The 25,645-nt window shown below is 43.3% G+C and overlaps 1 protein-coding gene across 2 annotated transcripts in view; it reads left to right on the forward strand.

Annotated features, from left to right (window-relative positions):
• ESYT2 (extended synaptotagmin 2) overlaps window positions 1–25,645 on the forward strand; it is a 147,157-nt gene that overhangs the window by 41,952 nt on the left and 79,560 nt on the right. For both annotated transcript variants that reach the window (XM_059729179.1, XM_059729180.1), the window contains exons 2-6: window positions 12,208–12,249; window positions 14,938–15,072; window positions 20,129–20,205; window positions 22,767–22,839; window positions 24,165–24,254. In XM_059729179.1, coding sequence (XP_059585162.1) covers window positions 12,208–12,249; window positions 14,938–15,072; window positions 20,129–20,205; window positions 22,767–22,839; window positions 24,165–24,254 — 417 coding nt within the window. The remainder of the gene's footprint in view (window positions 1–12,207; window positions 12,250–14,937; window positions 15,073–20,128; window positions 20,206–22,766; window positions 22,840–24,164; window positions 24,255–25,645) is intronic.

A 25,645-nucleotide genomic window follows, 5' to 3' on the forward strand; every position in this document is an offset into this window, starting at 1 on the left:
CACTGCTAATTGTCCAGGCAAGGGATGGATGTGCTGCATGCCTGTGAGGGAATGCAGCCCAAGCCAGAGTGAAGCAGGGGATGGAGGCAGGCGGCTGCTATTTGGCCCTGAGCTGGGCTTGGGGCGGAAGTGAGAGCCACAGCAGCTGCATGCATCTCCGCCCCCCCCCCCGCTTTGTATGCAAATCTAAGACGAGAGGCTCCCCCCATGCTGATGGGGAGGACAGACATACAACCTTGTCTTAGATTCAAGTAAACACAGTAGTTAAAAATATTAATCGTTTTCCAAAATAGAATAATTATATAACATTGCCTGACTTGGCTAACATGCACATTTTAAACGGTGCTGATTGTGAACCGAGCTAGATTAGGCACCAGGTGTTGCTAATGAGAGTATTAGCAATCAATCAGTCACTGCATTGCAGTTTTTTTCAGATCAAGCAGTTTATCTAATATTTTTCTTGTGCTGAGTGATGCACAACCTTTTCCAAGAGAATGCAAGCAATGTGGTGTGGGAAAGTTTTGCTTTTGCTTCCTTTCAGTTGCACATGCATGTTTGTAAAATATCAGTTAAGTTCAAGGGTTAGGGTGTATCAAAGAGACTAATGTTATTCTTAATTATTTGTCATCTTCAAGAACCGCATGCTTGTGACTTACAAGTAATACTTCTGTTAACACAACCCAATATATTGTTGGACTTTTTTCTATGTTCAGCACACTGGTGACTTGCTTTTAATTTATGGTTCACTATAACCCCCTGCTCCTTCATGTAGTACTGCAGCCTAACCATTTGTTTCCTAATCTGTATTTGTGCTTGTGATTTGTTTCATCATAAGTGTAGGATTTTATACTTTCTCTGTTTGAATTTCATTCATTGAATTTTGGACCATTTTTCCAGTTTATCGAGGCCATTCTGAATTCTGATCCATTTCTCCATAGTGAATACATTTCTCTGCATTTCCACCTAACTTGGTCATTCTCAAAGTTGCTCAGTGTGCATTCATTCCCGTCTTCCAAATCATTAAGACATTAAACTGGACTGGACCCAGGACACACCCATAGGAAACCCAACTAGTACTTTCTCCCAGTTAGATATTGAACCATTGATGATGTTCTTTGAGCACAATGCTCCATCCAGTTACATATCCGTATTACAGTACTTTAGACTGTATTTCTGTAGCTTTCAGTGAGAATATCTTGTGAGATGGCATCAAATGCCTTGCTAAAGCCAAAGTATGTTGCATCAACTGTTCTTACCCCACCCACAAAGCCCATCACCTGTAAAAAGAAATTGGATTGGTCAAACATGACTTTCTCTTGAATTCATATTGGCTGTATGTTGTAAGTTGCACATATAAATATGTTGTCTGGGTATTTGGAGAAAGTGAACTGAGCTTTTATTTCCTAGGATCTCTGTTTGCCGATAACTGATAACTAATAGACAGTGCAGAGCAGGAAGCTGCATTGGCCTTACTGCCTTTGTTATTGATTATAATGGTGGGGAAGAGCACTGCATCTTAAATTCAGTTTTTGGCGGTAAGTGGCCGTTTAGGATGCTAAGCACATCAAAATAAAAACATTGGTAGACAGTTATTAGGGCTACACATGAGTGGCTTTGAGAATGCTGACTTGTGTATGTTCAAAGCACAACAATGTGAAACACCACCAAGCCTTTTGAAAGGAAGCATTTTAATATAAATTAAAACATTCTCGGCACTGAATGTTTTAATGTTGAATGTGGTCTTCAGGGTGTTTGTAACACTTGCTGCTGGGTGTTTGTAACACTTCTGTACAGACTAGACTGTCTTTTGAATAAATAAAAAATGCTTCAAGTGGCAGATATGAGATTGTGCTTTTCAAATATACATGAGCAGATTAGGGGAGAGAAAAAATGAGGTTTTGGGGAAATGTCTTGTTCCTGTATTTAAATTTCAAATACCCCCTTCTCCCTGCACAGAGCCAGAGTCAGGTAGGGTTTCCTTAGGAATAAGCTGTACAGTCAGGTTCCTGTTTCTGGACACACACACCATTGGAATTACTTTGTGGATGTGTCAAAGCTTCCACATCAGAGCCTAGGTCCAATATAAAGAAGATAGTATCACAGTTATTCTCATTCTTTTTAGGCTCAAGGCACCTCATGGAAAATGCCAGCTTTTGGTTTCCACTCATTTTTTGACTACAGAAAAATACTAGAGCAGTTCTTCTGTTGCAGAGAACTCAGGCCGCAACAAGTTAGAATGCTTTTGACGCTGGATTTCTATTTGAAATTTGTGGGTTTCTTGTCAATCATGTTTGCACATCACACTATTCCACTATTGAATTGTAGCCTGCAGCACACTTGAAGGGATCTCAAGGCACCCCAGCATGCCCTAGTATTCTGGCTGAAAATTGCTGTAGTATCAGATCATCTTCATGGAAAAGAGGATGTTATACCAGCGCTATTGTATTGCAGGACTGCAGGCTGTGGAATGACTAGAAACTTCCATCTTGCTGCTGGGAGGCAGTCATGTAAAAATAATAACTGAAAATAGGTAAATCCCCTCTATGCGGCATTGGTGAGGCCACAGCTGGAGTACTGTGTCCAGTTTTGGGCTCCGCACTTCAAGAGGGATGTGGATAACCTTGAGAGGGTTCAGAGAAGGGCTCCTCGTAGAAGGGTCTGCAGGTAAGACCCTATGAAGACAGGCTGAGAGATCTGAATCTCTTCATCTTCTGCAAGAGACGGCTGAGTGGCGATCTTGTGGCTGCCTGTAAACTCGTCAGGGGGGTCCAGCAGGGAAATAAGGGACACTGTTTACCAGAGCACCCCTCAGGATTACCAGAAATAATGGCCACAAACTAAAGGAGAACAGATTTAGATTGGACATCTTAAGGAAGAAATTATTTATGGTAAGGGTTGCCAAAATATGGAATGGGCTTCCAAGGGAGGTGGTGCTTTCCCCTACCCTGGAGGTGTTCAAGAGGAGATTAGACAGGCATCTGGCTGGGGTTACTTAACCCCAGCGCTGTTTCCTCCCTGGAGTAGGGGGTCAGACCTGATGATCTACCAGGTCCCTTCCGACTCTAGAAATCTATGAAGGGTGAGCTAATCGACCACCAAGTGACCGTCATAAAGGCTGGCGCATGGCTGGGTGTAGGGGAGATGGAGCCCCGAAAATACCCACTAGGAAGTGCATCTGATTCGCAGAGGGCTACAGGGGGGAGTCCCACCACTGAAAGAAAGACCAAAGTTGTGGCAGGCGAACTTTGGGGTTTTCCTTAGAGAGAACGCAAACCTTTGGCAAGACCACAGGAACAAGCGCTGCGGCCAGTCCCAGGCGCATGCTCCAAGGCGGCAAGGGATCACCTTTTTAAGACCAGGTGGGCACAGACTGTGACGGGGCAGCAGCCTCTGTCATGGTTTCCCAGGGAGCGCACATCTTTTCCTGGCTGTGGGGCTGTGCTGTGGGTGGGAGCAGGGCGAGCAGAGCTGCCTCAGACTGTAGGGTGGGTCCATGCTGATGGGACAAAAGGAAAAGGAATAGACCTCTTCCCTGCCTCCTTGACCTCAGTGGGGCTGGTGTCTGGCCACAGCCCTGCCCCTGGTTCGGCTAGGGAGCAGAGGGGTGAAGCAAGCCCTGTTCTGCTGGAGCAAAGAGCACAGCCCCACCCGAGGCTACAGAGCATGCTGGGATGGTGGGGGACTCTGGTTTAACTTATAACAGGAAGGGGTCCAGGACAGAAATTCCATAAACCAGTTTGAACTCAATCAATTAGGTCTGATACTACATTCAACCAGATTTATCTCAAACTGGTTTTGGCCATTTTGAAACTGGGTGCACTGAACTTATGTTCTGTTACAGGTTTAAACCAGTTTCTGATCACTTAAACCAGTATATGTGTAACTTCTGTCCATAGTCTTAAACAAGCATTATAAATAATGGGAACTCTTGTACATGCAGAGGTGTGGCATGTTAAAGGGCAAGTACATGGGTGAATCTGGGATTTTGAAAAGGGGGTGCGGATGGTGCGTCATATCATTACATATAACACAACACACATTTTTTCTCCAGTTAAAGCAAAACTAGGTGCTTTACTAATGTGTTAGGGGGGTAGCCCTGTATTCTTCAGTTTAAGATCAAAGAAAAAACATATAACTATCGGAATGTGCATTAATATGCTAGAAATACATAAAGTTTAAAAAATACAACTAAGCAAAATATAATCAAAATATTCAAAAGATATTGTATCATTAGTCCTGTACTCATTTTAACTGTCCATCTCTTATTAAGATTCCTAATACAAAATATAGAATCATAGAAAGTTTGGGTTGGAAGGGACCACAGGAGGTCATCTAATCCAACCCCCTGGTCAAAGCAGGACCATTCCCAACTAGATCATCCCAGCCAAGGCTTTGTCTAGCAGGGTTTTGAAAACCTCCAAGGATGGAGAGTCCACAACCTCTCTGGGTAACCCGTGCCAGTGTTTTACTACCCTCCTAGTGAGAAAGTTCTTCCTAGTAGCTAACCTAAACTTCTCTTACTGCAACTTGAGACCATTGCTCCTTGTTCTGTCATCTGTCGCCACTGAGAACAGTCCAGCTCCATCCTCTTTCAAACTCCTCTTTAGGTAGTTGAAGGCTGCTATTAAGTCCCTTCTCAGTCTCCTTTTCCCTAAACTAAATAAGCCCAGTTCTGCCAGTCTTTCCTCATAAATCATGTCCCCCAACTCCCTTAGAATTTTTGTCCTCTGCTGGACTCTCTCCAATTTGTCCATATCGTTTCCGTAGTGGGGAGGCCCAAAACTGAACACAGTACTCTAGATATGGCCTCACCTGTGCTGAATAAAGGGGAATAATAACTTTCCTGGACCTACTGGTAACACACTTACCAATACAGCCCATTATGCCATTAGCCTTCTTTGAAACAAGAGCACACTGGTGGCTCATATTCATCTTATTGTCCACTGTCACCTCCAGGTCCTTTTCTGCAGAGCTGCTGCCCAGCCAGTCAGCCCCCAGCCTCTACTGGGACATGGGATTGTTCCACCCTCAGTGCAGGACTTTACATTTGTCCTCATGAGATTCCTTTTGGCCCAATCCTCGGATTTCTCTAGGTCACTGAATCCTAGCCCTACCCTCTAGTGCAGGGGTTGTCAACTGGGGGTATGTGTACCCCTGGGGGGGGGGTACTTGAACCAGTCCTAGGGTATACATGCAAGCAGGCGGGGACGGAGCACCACCGCTTCCCAGTAGCAGGGCCAGGGCAGGTCAAGGACAGCGGTGCCCCTCTGTGGGGTGGGCAAAGCTTGCATGCGGCGGCCACCCTGCCACACCCTGGCCTGGTGAGCTGCCCCGCCCTGCCCTGCCCCTGCTCTTGGGAGGTGGCGGCACTCTGTGCCCACCTGCCCACACACCGTCTCCATCTCCCAGCTCCATGTGCGGTCATATGCTAACCCCTCCCCCATTCAGCGTCTGGCCCCTTGCTACCCCCCCACCCCCACTTGCTTGGCATCCAGCCACCGGGGGTACTTAGACTAAAAAAAGGTTGAAAAACCCTACTTCAGCGTATCTATTACTCACCCCAGCTTGGTGTCCTCTGCTAACTTGCCGAGGGTGCTCTCTATGCCTTCTCCCATCTTAGTTTCATAGTTGTTAGAGTCGGATGGGACCTGAGCAGATCATCAAGTCCGACCCCCTGCCATGGGCAGGAATGAATGCTGGGATCAAATGACCCCAGCTAGGTGATTATCTAGTCTCCTTTTGAAGACCCCTAAGGTAGGAGCAAGCACCACTTCCCTTGTAAGTTGGTTCCAGATCCTAGTGCCTCCTGATGTCTAGCCTGAACCTACTCTCAATCAACTTGTGGCCATTATTCCTAGCTACTCCGGGTAGTGCTCGAGGAACAGGGCCTCTCCCATTCCCCACTGGTCCCCCCTGGTAAGTTTATAGACAGCCACCAGATCCCCTCTCAGCCTTCTCTTGTCGAGGCTGAACAGGTTCAGATCCCATAGCCTCTCCTCATAGGGCCTGCCCTGCTGACCCCTGACCATGCGAGTGGCCCTCCTCTGGACCCTCCCAATGCTGCCCGAATCCCTCCTGAAGTGTGACGCCCAGAACTGGACGCAGTACTCCAGCTGCGGCCTGACTAATACTGCATAGATGGGGAGGATCACCTCCTTGGACCTGCTCGTGATGCATCTGTGGATGCATGACAAGGAGCGGTTGGCCTTACTGACCATGTCCTCACATTGGGGGCCCATGTTCATCCCTGAATCAATAATGACTCCAAGATCCTTTTCTGCTTCTGTGCTGACAAGAAGGGACTTCCCCAGCCTGTAGGTATGCTGCTGGTTCTTTCTCCCTAGGTGCAGTACCCTGCACTTGTCAGTACTGAATCGCATCCTATTCTCATCTGTCCACCCCTATAACCTGTCCAGATCTAGTGGCCTGTCCCTCCCTTCTAGTGTGCCCACCTCTCCCCACATCTTAGTGTCGTCCGCAAATTTGAAGAAGGTGCTTTTCACCCCCTCGGCCAAGTTGCTGATAAAGATGTTGAACAGTATGGGCCTGAGGACTGAGCCCTGGGGGACTCCACTGCCAACATCCCTCCAGGTCGAAAATGACCCATCCGCTGCCCCTCTCTGGGTGTGGCCCTCTAGCCAATTTGCGACCCATCTGACTGTGTAGGCATCAATGCCGCAGTCGCCTAGTTTTTTAATGAGAATGGGGTGAGAGACAGTGTGGGTGAGCATCTCATCCAGCCCCATGGACTTGTACATGTCCAGCTTTTCTAAGTAGTCCCTAACCTATTCCTTCACTACTGAGGGCTGCTCATCTCCTCCCTAAACTGTGCTGCCCGGTGCAGTAGTCTGGGAGCTGACCTTGCCTGTGAAGACTGAGGCAAAAAAGGCATTGAACACTTCAGCCTTTTCTGCATCCTATCAGAAGACTGCTTCCCACACTTTCCGTGATCTTCCTCTTGCTACTAACATACTTGTAGAAACCCTGCTTGTTACCTGTCACATCCCTTGCTAGCTGCAACTCCAATTGTGCTTTGGCCTTCCTGATTTCATCCCTGAATACCTGAGCAAGGTTCTTTATATTCTTTCCTGGTTATTTGTCCAAGTTTCCACTTCTTAAAAGCTTCCTTTTTGTGATTTTTAGTTTACTGAAGAGTGCCCTGCTAAGCCAAGCTGGTCTTCTGCCATATTTCCTAGTCTTCCTGCGCATCAGGGTGGTTTGTTCCTGCATTCTCAGTAAGGCTTCTTGAAAGTAGCTCTCCCTCAGACTGGTTTCCCAGGGAATCCTGCCCATGAGTTCCCTGAGTGAGTTGAAGTCTACTTTTCTGAAGTCCAGGCTTCTACTCTGCTGCTCTCCTTCCTTCCTTTCCTCAGGATCCTGAACTCAGTCATCTCATGGTTGCTGCTGCCCAAGTTGCCATCCACTACTACATTCCCCATCAATTCTTCCCTGTTTGTGAGCAGCAGGTCAAGAAAAGCATGGCCCCTAGTTGGCCGCTCCAGCGCTTGCACCAGGAAGTTGTCCCCAATGCTCTCCAAAAATTTCCTGGATTGCCTGTGCACTGCTGTATTGCCCTCCCAATAGATGCCAGGGTGATTAAAGTTCTTCTTGAGAACCTGGGCCTGTGATTGGGACACTTCTGCTAGCTGTTTAAAGAAGGCCTCATCCACCACTTTCTCCTGGTCTGGTGGTCTGTAACAGACCCCACCATGACATCTTTGTTGCTTTCCTGTCTGACCCTAACCCAGAGTCTCTCAACAGGCCTATCTCCAGTTTCATACTAGAGCTCTGAGCAATCATATGGCTCTTTTACATAAAGTGCAACTCCTCCTCTTCTCCCCTGCCTGTCCTTCCTGAACAGTTTCCTTAGTGTCTTGACAGTGCCTCCAGTGCTTCCCTGTCAGTCATTTCTACACCTTAGTTTAGTACCACATCCGTTTTAAGCTTCTCATCTACAGCTCAAACCAGTCTGCAAGGTTGTGAAATAGAAGAGAGGTGTTAACCAGGAATGGCTGACAGACAGCAAAATTGCAGAAGAAAGGATCATTTGAATACAGGAACTATTAGACAGGATCATTAACACCTGTGGAGTGGAGAGATATTAAAAGGAATCAGGGAGCTGATACTGACCCAGGAAGTCAAATGAGTCCCTCAGCACTGCCTGAATAGAAATGCTGCTGCCTCTCCCAGACAGTTGCCTTTAATGTCTGGTTGGAAAAGGAAAATGCACCAGGGCACCCTGCTCTGGGTCTGCCCCTAGGCAAATCAGTGTTAATCTGATTACACAGCTGTGTCCTCCAAAGCAAGACCTAATTAACATGTTTTACTGTGATTAGAGGCCTTACCAATTTAATCTTTGTGTGTCTGACAAACTTTCTCTTAATTATTTCTCACCTCTTAGAGCTATCCTACATAATTTAGAAATAACATATACCTCCATTACATGTAAGCTACTAGAAAATATTTGGCCTATCCAGAGAAACTTGAAAGAACTGCAAAAAAGAATGCTATATATGATATTGGCTTCATGTTTATTGGAATATCAAACGTGTTCAGTGTTATTCAGGGCATAGGGATAGTGTGGTCCATGTCTTTAAGTATTTAAAATTCTGGAATGTCAGTTCCTTCTGTAACGCAGGTTGAATTCCATATAGATTAAGTATATGTTTAGGGCTAAGTACCCTCTCTATCCACAATGGGTCTTCCATTACTGTGCTGGATATTGAATAAAGATTAAGGCAGAAGTATACATTTTTGAGGTTGGTGGTAGTTTTGTCAGACTCTACTGTTGTTTTGTGACAACTCCTATGGAAAATATGCTTGCCTTCAGAAACACAGTTCTTGTGCCAGTTGTGTTTTTTCTTTCCTCATTCATTCTTTTTTGTGATTTGCCTTCTCTTCTCTTTTACAGATTTTTATCCATTATTAGCACTATCCTTTTTACTCCCATTGCATAAAAATCCTTGTCCTAATTCCATCTGTTAAAATGATCTGCAGTTGCATTCATGATGCATGTAAAATATCCAACATCAAGTTTTAGATTATTCAGTAAATTGAATAATGAATGGGGGAGTTGATGCTGCTTACAACCGCTGTTTCTGTGCCTGTAGCTGTGAGAAGACTTTACCACAACAATTTGTAATTAGAAGGTGATGTCAGCTACTTTGAACTAGAAACTTTGTAGATTCTTCAGTCCAATGGAGCTGGTGCCATATTAGCATGGCTTCAATGTTAGTGGTATTTGCCTGAGCCAGAAGACTTGCATTCGTTCTTCTGTGCTTTCACTTGATATCGAGGTTTTTCCAAAATCACTGCTGTTGGTAACGTGTGAAAGCTTTCAGGTGTTTCTGATACATTGTCCAAGTTTTACACCCCCAAATTAGAGTAGGGATGACAACAGCCTGGTAGATGACAAGTCTGGTTTGGGTCCTTTGATGATCATCAAAGACAATTTCTGATATGTTCAAAGGCAGCACTGGCAGATTTTATCTAGTGTTTAACATCATCAAGTATGTTTACTTTGTGGACAAGGTGGCAAGTAGGGAAACTGCTCAATATTCTCTTCTAATTGTAATATGGGGAGGAGCATCTGGTTGAGTTGGGGTTAGTTGGTGAATTATCTTGGTTATCATGAAATGCCTAGCCAATGTCAACTGTATACACTCCACAGAAGCAATGAACAGTGACCTGGAGCTCTTCAATTGAGTGGGCACACATGGTGCAATCACCAGCATACTGAAAGTCAGTAATGGGGTTGTTATCTTGTATTTGGAATGCAGCCAGTTGATGTTAAAGAGATTCGCATCCATGCAATACTGGATGCTGACTGTGGATAGAAGTCTATCAACAATAAGGTGTGGAGTAGCTGGGACATGGATGGAAAAGAGTATTGGTACAATCAGACATCCTTGCTTCCCTCCAGTTCTAAGGGGTTTGTTTCCTAGCCATTGCTTGGGATGATTGCTATCATTGTCATGATAATGGTAACAAATTTTGGTGAGCATACAGATCTCATCAAGATCTTCCATAGGGTTTCACTGCTGGTTTGAATCAGGGCTTAGGTTAATAAAGGCCATATAGAGATTTTGGTGTTGCTCGTGGTGCTTCTCCTGCAGTTGTGTAGCAACAAAGAACATATCTGTAGTACTTTTGAGTGGTCTGAAACCACACTGGGACTCAGGTAAAATCTCCTCAGCAAAGCAAGTGAGTCTGTTGAGGAGAATGTGGGCAAGGATGTTCCCAACTGTGGGCAGGAGTGCAATACCATGATCATTGCTTCAGTCTATCTCCTTTCTTGAATATGGAACAGGATGAATCCTAAATAGATCTGTTCTGTCATGATTATTGCTCCCAAACTGCATGTCTATCTCAGTTCCCAAGTACTAAACAATCATCTGCCATCATCTCTGTGTAGATCCATGACAAGGGGTTTCTGGTACACTAGCACCTGCCCCCATTGCCACTTACTCATTGCTGTAGGAATTGTTATTGAAGGAAACAGTATTACCTGTGTGTCTTCCTTTAATGTGGGGATGCCATTGCGCGTCAGCAACCACACACTACTTCATGGGAAGGAAACCTTAATCTGGTGGCAAGGAAAACCTAGATGACCTGAGGTTTCTATTCCTCTGCTATCTTCATCCACCTTTGCAGGCACTGTGAAGTATTTTTTCTTTGTCTGTTCCACCACTGAGGGCTTTTATTTTTATTTTTGGATTGCAGCTTATCTGGAAACATTGCTTTTGACCTTGCCACCATGGATGACCCTACCAGAAGTACAAAACTCCATATGACACTGTTCTTGAGGTCATTGGTAGACCTGTCTGCCTCTAAATAAGCGTAGATTGCCAATCCATTTGAATTCTGCATGAATAAAACATCATAATGTAGTGCTGAGGAACTCACATTCATTATTAATAATTTCATGTACTTAAACTCATTAAGTAGGAAAAGTGTTTTGCACAAATATCCCGTTAGTGAATGTCTGGTGTGTTTTGGAAATTGAAGGGAAAATGTCTTTGTATACAAAGAGGCAGAAATCTTCTTAGGCCAGTAATTTCATTGCACAAACTGGCCACTTGCCATGCCAAATACATTTAGTTGTCTAGAAAAAATTACTTTCTCTTAAAGAGAGGGTGCCAGAAACTTTGACGGTGCAGTCAATACTGTTAACTTTTAACAGCTTACAACTGCATAGCTATTTATCAAAGTTACCCAGGCACACTAGCTTGTAATATATGCAAAAAGAATAAAGAATTCAGAGCCATCTGGAGAATCACTGACAACTGCTGTTTTCAGAGGACCTGCTCTCCATATCTAAAATCTGGACAACCAGAAAACAATTTTCTGAGGTAGAGACATGCAATTGTGTGTGAATAAAAAAAAAATGAAACAGTTTTGAAAGTAGGGACGAAGGGAAATTGCTCTCAAAACAGGCCAGTTTTAAATTGCATTGATATAGATATTCATTTAAATTTAAAATGCTCATTGACTTTTAGGATATAGGCACATGCCCAAACCTGAACCCTGGAATTTAAAGTGCTGCCAGTACTACAATCTGTCCTGTAGTGCAGAGAGCAAAACTTGACAGTTCAGTTAAATAGGAGTTCAAAAACTCTTTGTTTGTTTGGGTTTTTTTCTATGTTCATAATCTTAGGAAAGGCCATGATAAGTGCTCCTATTGTGGAAACTCAGGCTGCCGTCCCTCCCCCGGAGCACTGGAATTGGAAGGGACCTCAGGGACAGATCACAGACACTGGCCAGCTACAGATGTCAATATCAGAACAGTTCTTCCTCCCCCCGCGCCTTCCCCCTCTTACTTCTGAGTTTGTTTCCCCACAAGCCTGCCTCCGAAACATTCCGAAACATTCCAAAATATCCAAAACATTTGGGATGGTTTTGTTTCATTTTTGGAGATATTTCAGAGCCTTCCGTTTCATTTTGTATTCGATATTTTGGGCACCGAAATGGGCCAAAACACCTCCAAACGAAATGGCTACCAAAATTTTGCACAGCCCTAGTATTTATCTACGTAAAAATTCAGGTATTTACTGTGGTTATACATTCTTGTCAACATGAATCTCTGCTCCTTGGTAATTATGGGCTCATTGTATCAATTCTGTGACATAACATCTTTACATGGCATTTTCATCAACAAGAGAGCCTTTGTAGTAATTTGTATGTATTTTATTTTTGTTTGCATTTTAGGTCCACTTTCCAGATACAGAAAGAGCAGAATGGCTCAATAAGGTAAGATGAAACTTAAGGATAAAATACTTACTGTCTTTCTACATTTAATGTTTTGGCTATTAACTGATGCAAAGATCCCTGCCAGGCTTGTAAAATAACTTGGCTTAGCTAAGAGCCAGTCTTTCTTGGATCAATAGTCATGACTCTATTTTAAATGGTGACTAAATAATATTCCATCCTTGAAGTGATCTTTTTTAGTCAGCACTAAAATAATTAAGATCAGTCTTGTAGGCAGTTGAAACTGTATATGTAAGCATAGTCATGTTTTGCTGGTTTTCGATACTCTAGCATCCTGGTTTATAATATGCAAGTAAAGTGGGGGGGGGAGGGTTCCTTTCTTATTGGGAACCCTAAAGTTCTGTGTGAAACATAATAAAATACAGAATAATAAAGCTAACAAGGTTCTTTGGGTGAATCTGATATCTTTTATTAGACCAACTTAAATAGTTGGGGGAAAAAATTCTAATCAAGCTTTTGGGTTCAAAAACCTTTCGTCAGGCTGAGGAAGTTTCAACAGCTGGTGTGTGCTCTTCCTGGATAGAATGAAGCTGGGCTGGTGTGCAGACAAGATAGGCAGTCATAGATTCATAGATGTTAGGGTCGGAAGGGACCTCAATAGATCATCGAGTCCGACCCCCTGCATAAGCAGGAAAGAGTGCTGGGTCTAGATGACCCCAGCTAGATACTCATCTAACCTCCTCTTGAAGACCCCCAGGGTAGGGGAGAGCACCACCTCCCTTGGGAGCCCGTTCCAGACCTTGGCCACTCGAACTGTGAAGAAGTTCCTCCTAATGTCCAATCTAAATCTGCTCTCTGCTAGCTTGTGGCCATTGTTTCTTGTTACCCCCGGGGGCGCCTTGGTGAATAAATACTCACCAATTCCCTTCTGTGCCCCCATGATGAACTTAGAGGCAGCCACAAGGTCGCCTCTCAACCTTCTCTTGTGGAGGCTGAAAAGGTCCAGTTTCTCTAGTCTCTCCTCGTAGGGCTTGGTCTACAGGCCCTTAACCATATGAGTGGCCCTTCTCTGGACCCTCTCCAGGTTATCCGCATCCTTCTTGAAGTGTGGCACCCAGAATTGCACGCAGTACTCCAACTGCAGTCTGACCAGCGCCCGATAGAGGGGAAGTATCACCTCCTTGGACCTATTCGTCATGCATCTGCTGATGCACGATAAAGTGCCATTGGCTTTTTTGATGGCTTCGTCACACTGCCGGCTCATGTTCATCTTGGAGTCCACTAGGACTCCAAGATCCCTTTCCACCTCTGTGCCACCCAGCAGGTCATTTCCTAGGCTGTAGGTGTGCTGGACATTTTTCCTCCCTAGGTGCAGCACTTTGCATTTCTCCTTGTTGAACTGCATCCTGTTGTTTTCTGCCCACTTGTCCAACCTATCCAGGTCTGCCTGCAGCTGTTCCCTGCCCTCCGGTGTGTCCACTTCTCCCCATAGCTTTGTGTCATCTGCAAACTTGGACAGAGTACATTTGACTCCCTCGTCCAAGTCGCTGATGAAGACATTAAAGAGTATCGGTCCAAGGACTGAGCCCTGCAGGACCCTACTGCCCACACCCTTGCAGGTCGAAACTGACCCATCTACCACGACTCTCTGGGTGTGACCCTCCAGCCAATTTGCCACCCACTGGACCGTGTAGTCATCCAAGTCACAGCCTCTTAACTTGTTCACCAGTATGGGGTGGGATACCGTATCGAAGGCCTTCCTGAAGTCTAAGTATACGACATCCACCCCTCCTCCTGTGTCCAGGCGTTTCGTAACCTGGTCATAAAAAGAGACTAGATTAGTCAGGCACGATCTGCCTGCCACGAACCCGTGCTGATTTCCCCTCAGCATAATTTGTCCTGCCGGGCTCTCACAAATGTGAGCCTTGATAATTTTTTCAAAGACTTTGCCAAGGATGGAGGTGAGACTGACTGGCTTATAGTTGCCCGGGTCCTCCTTCCTCCCCCCTTTGAAAATGGGGACCACGTTGGCCCTTTTCCAGTCAGTGAAGTTGTAGATTGAGGAGTCAATGGGTGAGAGACAGGCTGGCTGGGGGGGAGAGAAGGGGAATGAATAATGGAGAAGTACCTGGGGAGTCAGATGTCAGGCAGGTTATAATGTGTCAGAAATCCAATGTCTATATTTAGTCCATGATTTTTTAGTATCCAGGAGGTTGATGAAGTGGAGTTCATAGGCTCGTCTCTGGGAAGTGTTTTGTAAGTTCCCTTTGAGGATTAGAACTGAGAGATTAGAGAGAGAGTGTACCACTGCTTTGTGCTGCAGTGCACACCATGCACATATGCTTTAGTGAGGGACAGATTGTCCCACTTTGGGCAAACTGCCCTTCCGCCAGCTGCTGGTGTGCTAGAGCAGCTGTGTTCACAAGTGAAATAGTAGAGATGCTGTGGCTGGAAGCCAGATCATTTCCCTGGAGGACCGAGACTTTATTTGTACCGGCACACACTATTGTAGCAAGTGCCATGCCCATTTTTTTTCTCACCATTTTTTTTTTTTTTTTGCTACAGGAAATCCCAGTAGCAAATTTTGTCCCCATGGTGCAAACTGCAGAACTGCAAACTGAATGTGCCTGCATGTCTGGATGCGGCTTTGATGTGTGAAGGCACTGATGCCCAATGAAACTACATGGATAGCATACAACTCTTCAATATCATCTTTTTCTTTCTTCCCAGACAGTAAAACAGATGTGGCCTTTTGTCTGCCAATTTATTGAGAAACTTTTCCGAGAAACAATAGAACCAGCTGTGAGAGGAGCAAACCACCACCTTAGTACCTTCAGTTTCACAAAAATTGATATTGGTGACCAGGTCAGTTTCTTTTAACATTTGACTTCTTAAATGTATCTGTTTCTTGCCTCATGTTTTAACATGATGCTCAGAAATTTGCAGAAGAAATACTTCTTAGTGGCTTTTAATGGTACATATGCTTCTGGGCACTGCCTTTTAATATAAATATTTAACAAGATAAAAATGTATTAAACTAAAGAAGCGTTAACTTTCTTTTTTGAGCTGGGGTTGCTGCTATAGAGAGAATGTTTCCAAAAAATGGGGAAGGGCCCATTTTGTATGCATATTAAAATACTTGACTATATTTATTACTTTCAAGAATAATTTGAAATTAAATCCATGGGTTAAAGATATTTTGTATAAAGAATCTTTGATCTTTTTTTAAATATAGTTTTACCTTTTAGTTTATCATCTATGCTAGTATTGCTACTATTTCAGGGGCAGGCAATTATTTCAGCTGGAGGACTGCTTAATGAGTTTTGGTGAGGTGTCAAGGGCCACAAAGGTAGCTCTACCCCTTGACAGATGCCCTGCCCCTGGTTGCCATTTTGGGACTGGAAGTCCTGCCTCCTAGGCCTTGACCTTTGCCACTGGAAATCCTTCCCCTTGCCCCCAGAAGTATTCCTATTGGGAAGGGATTTGCTATCTTGGACCTGGAAAAACAAACTATATATTAAAATTAAACATTGACAAAAACCTATTTTAATTTTATTTAAAAATATATTTTTGTCCTGATTTCTTGCGCGTGTATGTGGTGTATATATAGAGGTGGTTGTATAATAGCTCAAAATGAAGTCTTACTCTTGTATATTGTGGGGCGTGTGGAGGGGTAAGGGGGTATGGGTGGGCGGGTATGGGGTTTCTTGGGCCCTGTGGATGTGTGTGTGTACGTAGGGTGTGGGGGTGGGTGGATGTTTGTGGGGATATGTGGGTGTATGCGTGGATGGGTAAGGTGTTGGGGGCCTGTGGGGCGTGTGGAGGGGAGGGTGGCTGAGGGTGTGTGTGGGGGCTGTAGGTGAACTTGGGTGTGTGTGCTGTGTGGTGTATGTGCATGTAGCAGTGAGTGGGGATCCCCCAGAAGTGTGTGTAGAGGGGTGCATGTGGGGCTAGTGGGCGGTGAGAGTATGGGTGGGTGTCATCTTTGTAGGGTGTGTGATTGTGTGTGGGGGAAGGTGTGGTTGTGGGGTTTGTTGAGGAAGGTTTTTGGGTACGGTGGGATGTGCATGGGAGTCCCCCTACTCACACATGCGTGCCCTCCTTGAGCTGGTTAGCACCCACCCCCACCCTGCAACAGCCCAGAGCCCACATGCCCTGCTGGCGTTTGCCACTGCCAGCAGTACGCAGCCCCAGCGCACCCCACACCTGCTTTGGACTCATCCCAGTGGGAGCGGATCAGTGGGAAACTGACCCACACAGCCCTGACCTGGCCTGCCCTGTGCCTGCTCCGCACTGCCCACCCGTGGTATATCCTCCCACCCGGTGGGCATGCAGTGGGGCTGGGGCAGCTCTCCAGTGGGACTGCCTTTCTAAGCAGCCCAGGTGGCGACAGCTGCTTCTGGCTGCCACCACCACTGGCCCCAGCCCCGTGGTACTGTAAGGAGCGACCTAGAAACCTCTACTCGAAGACGAAGAAGAAGAGAATGCTATGTGAAGAATGCCCATCTGCAATGATAAGGAGGAGACAGTCTTAGATAAAGGGGGCTTGAAAACAAAAGAAGAAACAGAGTACTGGGTTAAAGGGCTCATTAAAATACTAAAAATCACACCCCTAGGTGGGGGAAAAAGTATGCTAATGAAACACACATGTATGTAAATGAGATACATGGCTAAAACACAGGTATAGAGACATGCTCAGTAAAGAACTTCTTACGTCACTCACTTATAACCAATCATTAAACAAGCACGCTTGCGAAGGCTTGAAAACTCCTGTATAAAAGATGCTTAGAAGTAGTAGTAGGTGTGCTTGTTACGTGAATTATTCCGCTTGCACCTTTTATTGCTAGCAATAAACCTTCTTTGTACTTTCACCCCTGGTATCTTTATTGGCCTTTGCATACCGGGCACGATCCCAGACTTGAGCTGGGGCACAACAGTACCGGTGGGGATTTGCGCTGCACAGCCCCGCCCCACGCCTTCTCTGGATTCACCTGCCCAGGCTCAGCAGTGGCAGCGCAGGAAAGAAACTGTTGCTGAGCATGGGGGGAAAAGTGGCCCTTCCCCCCTCAGCACCACCAGGCTGTTCCTGCTACAGCTGCCCAGAGCTTGCGCCATACCGGGCTGCCCTATATTGGCTCTGCACTGTCACCACTGCTATGCTGGGCAGCACAGAGGTGGTGGTGATGGCGGTGTAGACGCAGGGCAACTTGGTGCAGTGCAGGCTCTGGGCGGCTGCAGCAGGAGCAGCCCAGCAGTGGCAAGGAGGGGCCACTTTTTCCCCCCTAACCGAGCAAGGTTTTGTCCTGCACTGCTGCTGCTGAGCCTGCGCGGGTGAGACCAGAGCAGGCACAGGGCGTGTGGGTAGGCGCAGGGCGCAGGTGCAGGGTGTGTGGGTGTGTGCAGCATAGGTCCCTGCCAGTACCACGAGCATGGGGCCAGTGGTGGCAGCAGCTGGAAGGAGCTGCTGCTGCCTGGGCTGCCTAGAAAGGTAGTCCCGCTGTGGATACACCCCAGCCCCACTGAATGCCCAGGAGACAGCAGGACATGCCATGGCTGGACTATGCCTGGGCTAGGCAGGACCAAGGGACCTGCTGCAGGCTGGACAAAGACCCACCATGGGCCAAATGCAGCCTGTGGCCCATATTTTCCCCACCCCTGTGCTATTGCTTTCTTTTTATAATAGACTTTGGCAGTGTTTAAGGCTTTTAATATTAGTGCTGATCATTACTATCATGGCATTTTGGCTAGGTATGGATAGTGTGTTATCTTTATATGACTGTGAATTAAATATGTTATTACTAATAACTTATCGTGGTGGCTCAGGTGAATGGTTGCTAATATAATGGAGCTAATGTAAAGTATAACCAAAGAAAAGTTTGTGAAGTATTTGTAAGAAATTGTGCTATAAATGCATTCTGAGTACGTACAAATGGCTCTTGTGATGTTCTTCCACCTTATTTTTCCTTTCTTATGAATTTGTCTTTGTTTGTTTCCATTGAATTTTGTAAACTTATACAATGGCTGCATTTTGCCTGATCTGAACATTAATCATGTTTGTTAAAGAAAGGCCCGTGTAGGAAAAGCTTAGAGGAGGGTAACAATTTGGAGACAAATCTATATAGTATAGTAACATCCTTCCAATCTATAATTTTATAGAGAACATTCTTGTTTTAATGTAGTAATTGATTTTAAAGACAGGTTCATGATTCACAAGTGGTTCACAAATCGACTAGAATGCTTCCTCAGTCCATCAGCTGGGGCTTTCCCTGGCCAAAATGACTTTTTGGTTCATCAAAAGGGCATGCTGTGTTCCAGCAGTCTCTATCTGTAGAATACATCATTAGACATTGCTCCAGCCAAATTTAATTTAGAATAGCTCTGAAATTTATCTGAAGCACAAGAAATGTCAGATGGACCATTTGTAGTCTTGGAAATTGGGGGAAGATGCAGATTAGAGCACCTAGTGCTCCTGTTCAAGCCAGAGTTGGCTGCTCCCAGGTGCAGCATCTACATGTGTACCCAGGAAAGCAGCCGTTTGAGCCAGGGCTGGCAGCAGGCTCAGGGGGTCAGCCCCGGGCTCCGGGTGGCAGTGTTGGGCAGTGGAAGGGCTGACTGGGGCACAAGAGTGCTAAAGTGTTGGGCTGTGCAGCAGGCAGCCCTCACACTTTAGTACCCTCATGCCCCAGCCAGCCCATCACTGTCTACACGTGTGTTTCATTGCACTTAATTACTCTTCCGTAAGATAGTACTGCCACCAACAGTACTAACTTATGGCAGAGTTAGTTAATGTACTGTGCCCTAACACTAGTGCACATGTAGATAGCGAAGCTTTACTGCGGAGCTATTTAGTCAACTCCACAGTGAAGCACACGTGTAGATGCACACAGTATTTACCAGTCTCATTTTTTTTTTGTTGAATTGACATGTGCAGATTTGTTTTTTCTTAAATAAAGCTTTTTATAGACATTGCCTGATCAGGACACAATAGAAAGCTATTACAAATGATGGGAATATTTACACTGATTTCAATTGGCTTCAGGTCAGACTTAATGCATGTATTTGTTTATAAGAGCTGCACATCAGCAAAATGTTTTCCTAGAGAGATTATATCAAAATGGATCTTTGTCCTATCTCCTAAAACTGCTTGTTATTCAAGAGTTATAAGAGACCTTTCAAGTTGGAAGATACAGCACATACTTATTTGTGTAATCAATGCCAGCATATCCTTTCACGATCACACAAATCCCTGGCATTTACTCAAATTGGCCCAGGGTGTAGTACCTTGAAATCCTGCCTTTCCATCAAAAATATTAATGTATCATACATGATTGCTAGTGATACATATTCATTAATTTTTATTTGAAACTAAAATGGAAATCTTGGTTACTGAGCAAGTTTTAGAATTACAGTTTGCACTGTGACCCACAAGGCAGGGTTGTGAGAACCTTACCTTCACTCATGAAAACAGTTATTGCCATTATAACGTAAATGCCCTATACAGAAAATCATTCCATCCCCATTTGCCTGCGCATACCCCCTAGGGCCTTCCCAAGTACCCCCAGGGGTACTACAGGATGAATGTCCTGATATATAAAATATGTGGGTAAAGCCTGAAATCTAGCGCTGAATCCTTTTTCCTGGCAAGGTTCCACCGTAATTGTCAAACCATAATAAAGCAGTTTTCCTTTAAAGCTGAGCATGTGACGGGTTAATTCCTACCCCTTTAGATATTCATACTTAATAAATTACTGTTTTAAATTGCGTTTTTCCAGTAATGCTTTGAATAATGCCAATAGTAAATATTTCAGTGACTTCTGCTGCAAATGTTTAAATGCTGAACTCTTATGTTAAAGATAACATCGCTTGATACGTTTGGGAAGAAGGGCTTTTTAATATAGCAATCCTATTCTTATTGTTTCAGCCAATTAGAATAAATGGTGTAAAAGTGTACACTGAAAATGTGGATAAAAGGCAGATTGTTTTGGATCTTCAGATCAGGTAAATCATTAATATACCAGAGCGTACACATCCTTTATAAAAACATTTTAGAGTGTATAAATTTGTCATTCGATTCTGTGCTCATGTTGTTTGGTTTGGTAATAGAGTTTTAGTTTTAGGAGTCTATTTCTTTAAGCAAGTGTAATCACTTTTAATATGCTTGTTGATAGAGAAAGATGTGCACATTAAGTAGTCTTTTCCTAAACAAGGAAGTTTGCAGGCTTACTTTATGAATACATCATTTTAAAATGATTATTGTGAAGGAGCAGCACTTAATTATTGGAGGTTATACTTTGGGCATAAAGTCTTGCTTAGTCTGGACTAAGACTTTAATATGAAAGTCTTACTCTTTCTATACTACTCCATTCATATAGGTTAGTTTTAAAGTAAAGCAAAAAAAAAGTTACTGGAATCATTCATACTAAAGTCTTTAGATTTTTTTACAATGAGCATTTCAGTCTGCTTGCAGGAGGGATCTGAAGTGCCCTTCAGTTCTTTGACTCCCTTCACCAAGCAGAAAGGAATGAGGCAAGATTGAAAAGAACTAACTGAGCCACGTCCCCTTTCCACACATTCACCTCTACGAAGGGGTGGAAGCCAGAAGGGCGACATGCACCAATAGCCACATTTCAGGTGCAGTGGAGCTTGGCCACCTCTAAGCTCTGCAGTTCTGTGGCTTTAGCCATCTCACATGAAACCCAGGCAATGTGAGGTAGAATTTCTGAGAAGCCTTTCCTCGAATTGCAAAACAAACGTGTTTCTTTTTCTGAGAGACCAGAAGAGGTTTACTTGAGTGAGAAGGGACAGGTAAGTCCAGCCTCTTTGAGAACAGGGAGGCAGCTAGTCACCAACAATATATTTGGAACTCTTCAAGCTGGATTTCCATGCTCTGAAACAGAACGAATTCCTGTGGGAAACGAATAATACAATCAGTGGTTTTCCTCACTCGCCTTTACAGAATGCAGCATGGTGGGTAGTTATACAAATAGACCAAGATATAGATGTATGCTGATTCATTTACGGGTGTGTGCATGTCCCTGTCTGTCACTGTATTCTCCCACCAAGCAGGAAAAGGGACTGAAATTCTTCCTCCTAAGGAAAAGATCTATCACACAATCAGAGTAAAATATATTTAACAAAAAAGTGATGGACTTTTTCAGGCAAAAATGGTACTGAGTCGTGTAAAACTACACTAAAGAGTTCTGAAGCCATTCTAGACTAGTCTTATTTTCTATATCCTTCCTAATGCACCCAGAAAGATTAAAATAAAAAGGGACATGGTTTTTTCTGCATTCCAGATCATCTTTAGATGTGTTCCTTTCACTTGTTCTCAGTCCCAGTGTCTTTGCTGATCCTTTCCCACCCCCTTTTTCCCAGCACCTTACATGATCTCAGTCCTTTTTCTACTGACCTTCTACCTTCTGTTTATTCCTAGCCTCAGTCCCAGTAGCCAGCAAGTGCCAGTTTCCTTTCAGTCAGGAACTTCCATACCTTTCTGTCAGAAGTCTACACTTATGAGTTTTTGATTCTGTCTTCTTCTTCCTCTTGACCCTTTTGCATGTAAATTAAACAGGTTCCTTTTCTGCCCTAGTTTGGCCCAGTAAAATTCCTTCAGAGCAGAAAATTCCAGTTCTCAGTTCATGTGGCCATGCCTAGTATTGTGAACTGTAGTGAGAGGTGAAGTCCTACTCAGCCCTGTGCTGGAACATGCTCTGTGCAGATGGACTCTTTAGGGAATTAAGTTATTGAAGTCTAGTGAGTCAAAACTGAGTATGTGCAACACAAGTTTTCAGTTTTATAACTTAGCCAAATTTGGGTGGATTTCCACAAGAATAACAAAAGACAGACTCTCTGATGCAAAGGCCGCCATTGCTAAATCTCAATTCCTGGTCCAAAGCGTGGGGATTCCATAGTTGCTTAAAAAAATTAATTGCCAGATTTTGTGTGCGTGTGTGTGCATGTGTGCACGCGTGCGTGCACACACCTTCACAGAAATACTGAGTCATTTTTTATTGAAATGTTCTGAAACAATTAGGCTTGAGGCTGAAACCTGGCTTTTAAAATTATAGCCCAAATTTTGCAAGGATGTGAGAAAGGGAAAGCAGGTTTTTATAATAGAAAGGGTCATGTGGCCTTACTCAGACAGTGTTACTACATCTGTGTATAAAATAATCCAAAGCATCTCAATGTGGAGCAGTCTGGAACCCATACCATGAACTACAAGACCCATTACTAGACGCACTAAAACGAAATGTCTAATAAATCCTTCTATCACTTCTCATATTATGACTTGCTACATTTTTTTGTTTTAGGTGCACTTCTAAAGGTGATACTGCATCTCTTCCATTTTCTTCAAAAAAGCGTGCATTAGTGTTTTAAGATTAGGGATTTATTTCTGTATAGGCTGTGATTACTTTTGAAAAGTACAACTGTTTTATACAGAATGTTTAACTTCAGTATGATAAAAACAAGAATGCTGGAGGCAGCAGTAAAGTGTTGTAATTTTGGAGTTTAAAAAAAGTAAAATTTAAATGCCACTATATATTTCTGTCCTTTTTTAGTTTTGTTGGCAATTGTGAAATTGATTTGGTCATCAAGAGGTACTTCTGCAGAGCTGGTGTGAAAAGCATACAGGTAAAGTTCAATCTTTCTTTGTTTTAACTGTTTTACAAGCTATCTCATACTTTGTGATATACTTCAGCTCTTGCTGAAAAACAAAATTTCAGTAAGTCTGTTGTTTTCATTGCTTGCAAATTATTTAGTGAGTACCAGGGATCCTGGTTTTCTCTGATTAAAAAAAAATTCCCACTTTTTAGATTTTAAAAAGTAACCCAAAATCCACATTTTTCCATGATCAAAATGAAATACCACTGGGGTGGGGAGGAGCGGGGGGGGAGTGGTGTGTGTGTACATATTAGTGGCATTTCGTTTTAAACATGGAAAAAATGTGGATTTTAGGTTACTTTTTTTAACCCGAAAATTGGGGATTTTTTTTTTATCAGAGAGAACCAGGATCCCTGGTGATTTACTATTTGTTGAATAATAGCAAAATAATTGAAATAGGAGTTATCCTCTCAAATGTGAAAATAAGTGTTTTTTTGTTTTCATATACAGTATCACCTTTGTCTGAGATACACATGTGCACATATATAGCACAGTTTGCCAAATACAATTCCTTACATTCTGTTTCCTTAGTTCAGAAGATAGGTCATTAGGGTAAAAATAATATTCATGTAAGCACCTCAAATGTCCTTCCTACAGGGCATTTCAGTCATGGAAGTTTATGTTCTTGATGTAGAGAATCGTTTGTTTTAAAAGCATTCTTTATCCACTTGTCCTTCCTGTTTAGTCAGAAAATGCTTTACAGCAGGCCACTGCTGCCTGGCTAAGCTTGTGACAAGGGGAGAGCTGTCCCAGCTGCAGGGCGCTCCCTCTCAGCTATGTGGTGATCCAGGACCAGTGCTGCTCTCTGCAGGGTGGGGAGAGTTGTCCCCTGTCTGGGGGCAGCTGCCTCCGAGCTATGTGCAGCCAGTCCAGATCTCCACATATAGATGCACCCACTGAGATGGAGATAAAATAATTAAACAATTCACCTAAAAAAATCCACTGTATTCCATAATAGTCTGTGGTTTATAGTAAAATAAATAAATAAATAAATAAATAAGGGAAAATTATTTACATTCCAGTTGCATCCAGGGAACTATGATATTCACAGTGCATAAATCAAAGTATATCAACACTGTGTAATTTAACACTGTTTAGGCTGAATTTTACCACATATAAGAAATTTATAGGCCGGGGGGCCTAGATGGCACTTACTCCTTTAGTTAGTCTTGGATGACATAGACATTGCACTGCCTAAATTTCACCTGTAAGGAAGGACTTTCAAAAACATCAATGCTTATTTACTACTGGATATACTTGATAATTCATTTAACACCATTCATTTTTTTTTCCAGATTCATGGCACAATGAGGGTTATTCTGGAACCATTGATTGGGGACATGCCCTTAATTGGAGCACTGTCTATTTTTTTCCTTAGGAAGCCCGTAAGTATGAATCAATATTCTGCTTCTTGAATATTACATTAACAAGAAGAGTAAGAGAGTGAATAAGTTTGTTTGATTTTTCTAAGGGAAGAGGAAGTAAATCATGATGATACTGAATGAATATTTAGAATGCTTAAATTATGTTATCTTGTCTTAGGATATAGTCAAACTTTCCAAATAACACCCTTGCCAAAGTTATAGTATCACTTTGGAATGAATATGCAATAGAAAAATTATTCTGGGGTCTTAGAACAAAGACACTCGCATAAAACTATTTCCAGTTTTGTCTGCATTTTTATCTCTTCTTAAAAGTATCTAATTTCTGTATTCAGATTTAGGTTATTGGTACTGTAATACCTCAGAAATCTAGCCCTTATTTAGGCAGTTATGTCCGTTTGAGTCATCTTGGTATTGCATCACAAAAACAACTATGGAAATAGACACTTCTTTTGACTTCAGTGAGCCCAAATCAACTCATTCTGCAATACAGCATAAAAGGATGTGTAGGTAGCAAGAACCTATATTTATAGAAGCAAGAATGTGTACTTGGGTAATTCAGGGCTTTCCTATTTCTGGAATCCAGAAATGCCTTACAAAATGAATGTCATAAAAAATGAAATCTTCTGAGGAACTTCAAAATTGTACTCTTGAATTTGGAATGAGGTAGAAGCTATGGAAAAAGCTGAGTCTTAAACTTTGAGAATGGGAAGACAAGCAAGTTACAGATAAACCAGGGTGAGCACTTACAGTTCATCTGCAACTCTGCAGTTGCTGTCCATGTGCACATTCTTTCCTGCAGTAAAGATAAGATGTCTTACTCCCCTGTTTTGTTAAGGGGTAAGCTCCTACGCATTTAGCACAGGAAAAGAGCATGCACATGGGCAGAAGAGAGACAGTATGATGGAAATTCATGCCCTAGCTTTCCTCATGGTAACATGATACAGCTGTACTCCTCTGTTTTTCCTTCGGAATAATTAATCCAAGGCTTGAGACAGGCTTAGTGGTCCCACCAATTTCTTTGAGCTCTGACCCATCATATGACATCTGTCCTTATTATCACCTGTCATGAAGCCATATCTTTATTATATGAACATCTTACTTCCTTTTCTACTTGTCATCTGATTTGAACAGGTTGTAGATTCAGGTTTTATACCATCAGAAAGCTAGGACCCAAGCCTTGGGTCATACAATTCCTAGATTCCTCAACTACTGATTTTAAATTATGGCTTGTCAATTGACAGATCATGGACTAAGTGCTTCATAGTAATAGTTTCCACTCCAAATATAGTATATGGTAGTTATTCACAATTAACTTTGGTTTAGGTATAGCACAAGGGATTCTGAATTAAAGATAGCAAACGTAATTTTCAGTATGTGAAAAATATTATTCC

Source organism: Alligator mississippiensis, chromosome 5 (genome assembly GCF_030867095.1).
Source record: "Alligator mississippiensis isolate rAllMis1 chromosome 5, rAllMis1, whole genome shotgun sequence".
Taxonomy (NCBI): Eukaryota; Metazoa; Chordata; order Crocodylia; family Alligatoridae; genus Alligator; species Alligator mississippiensis.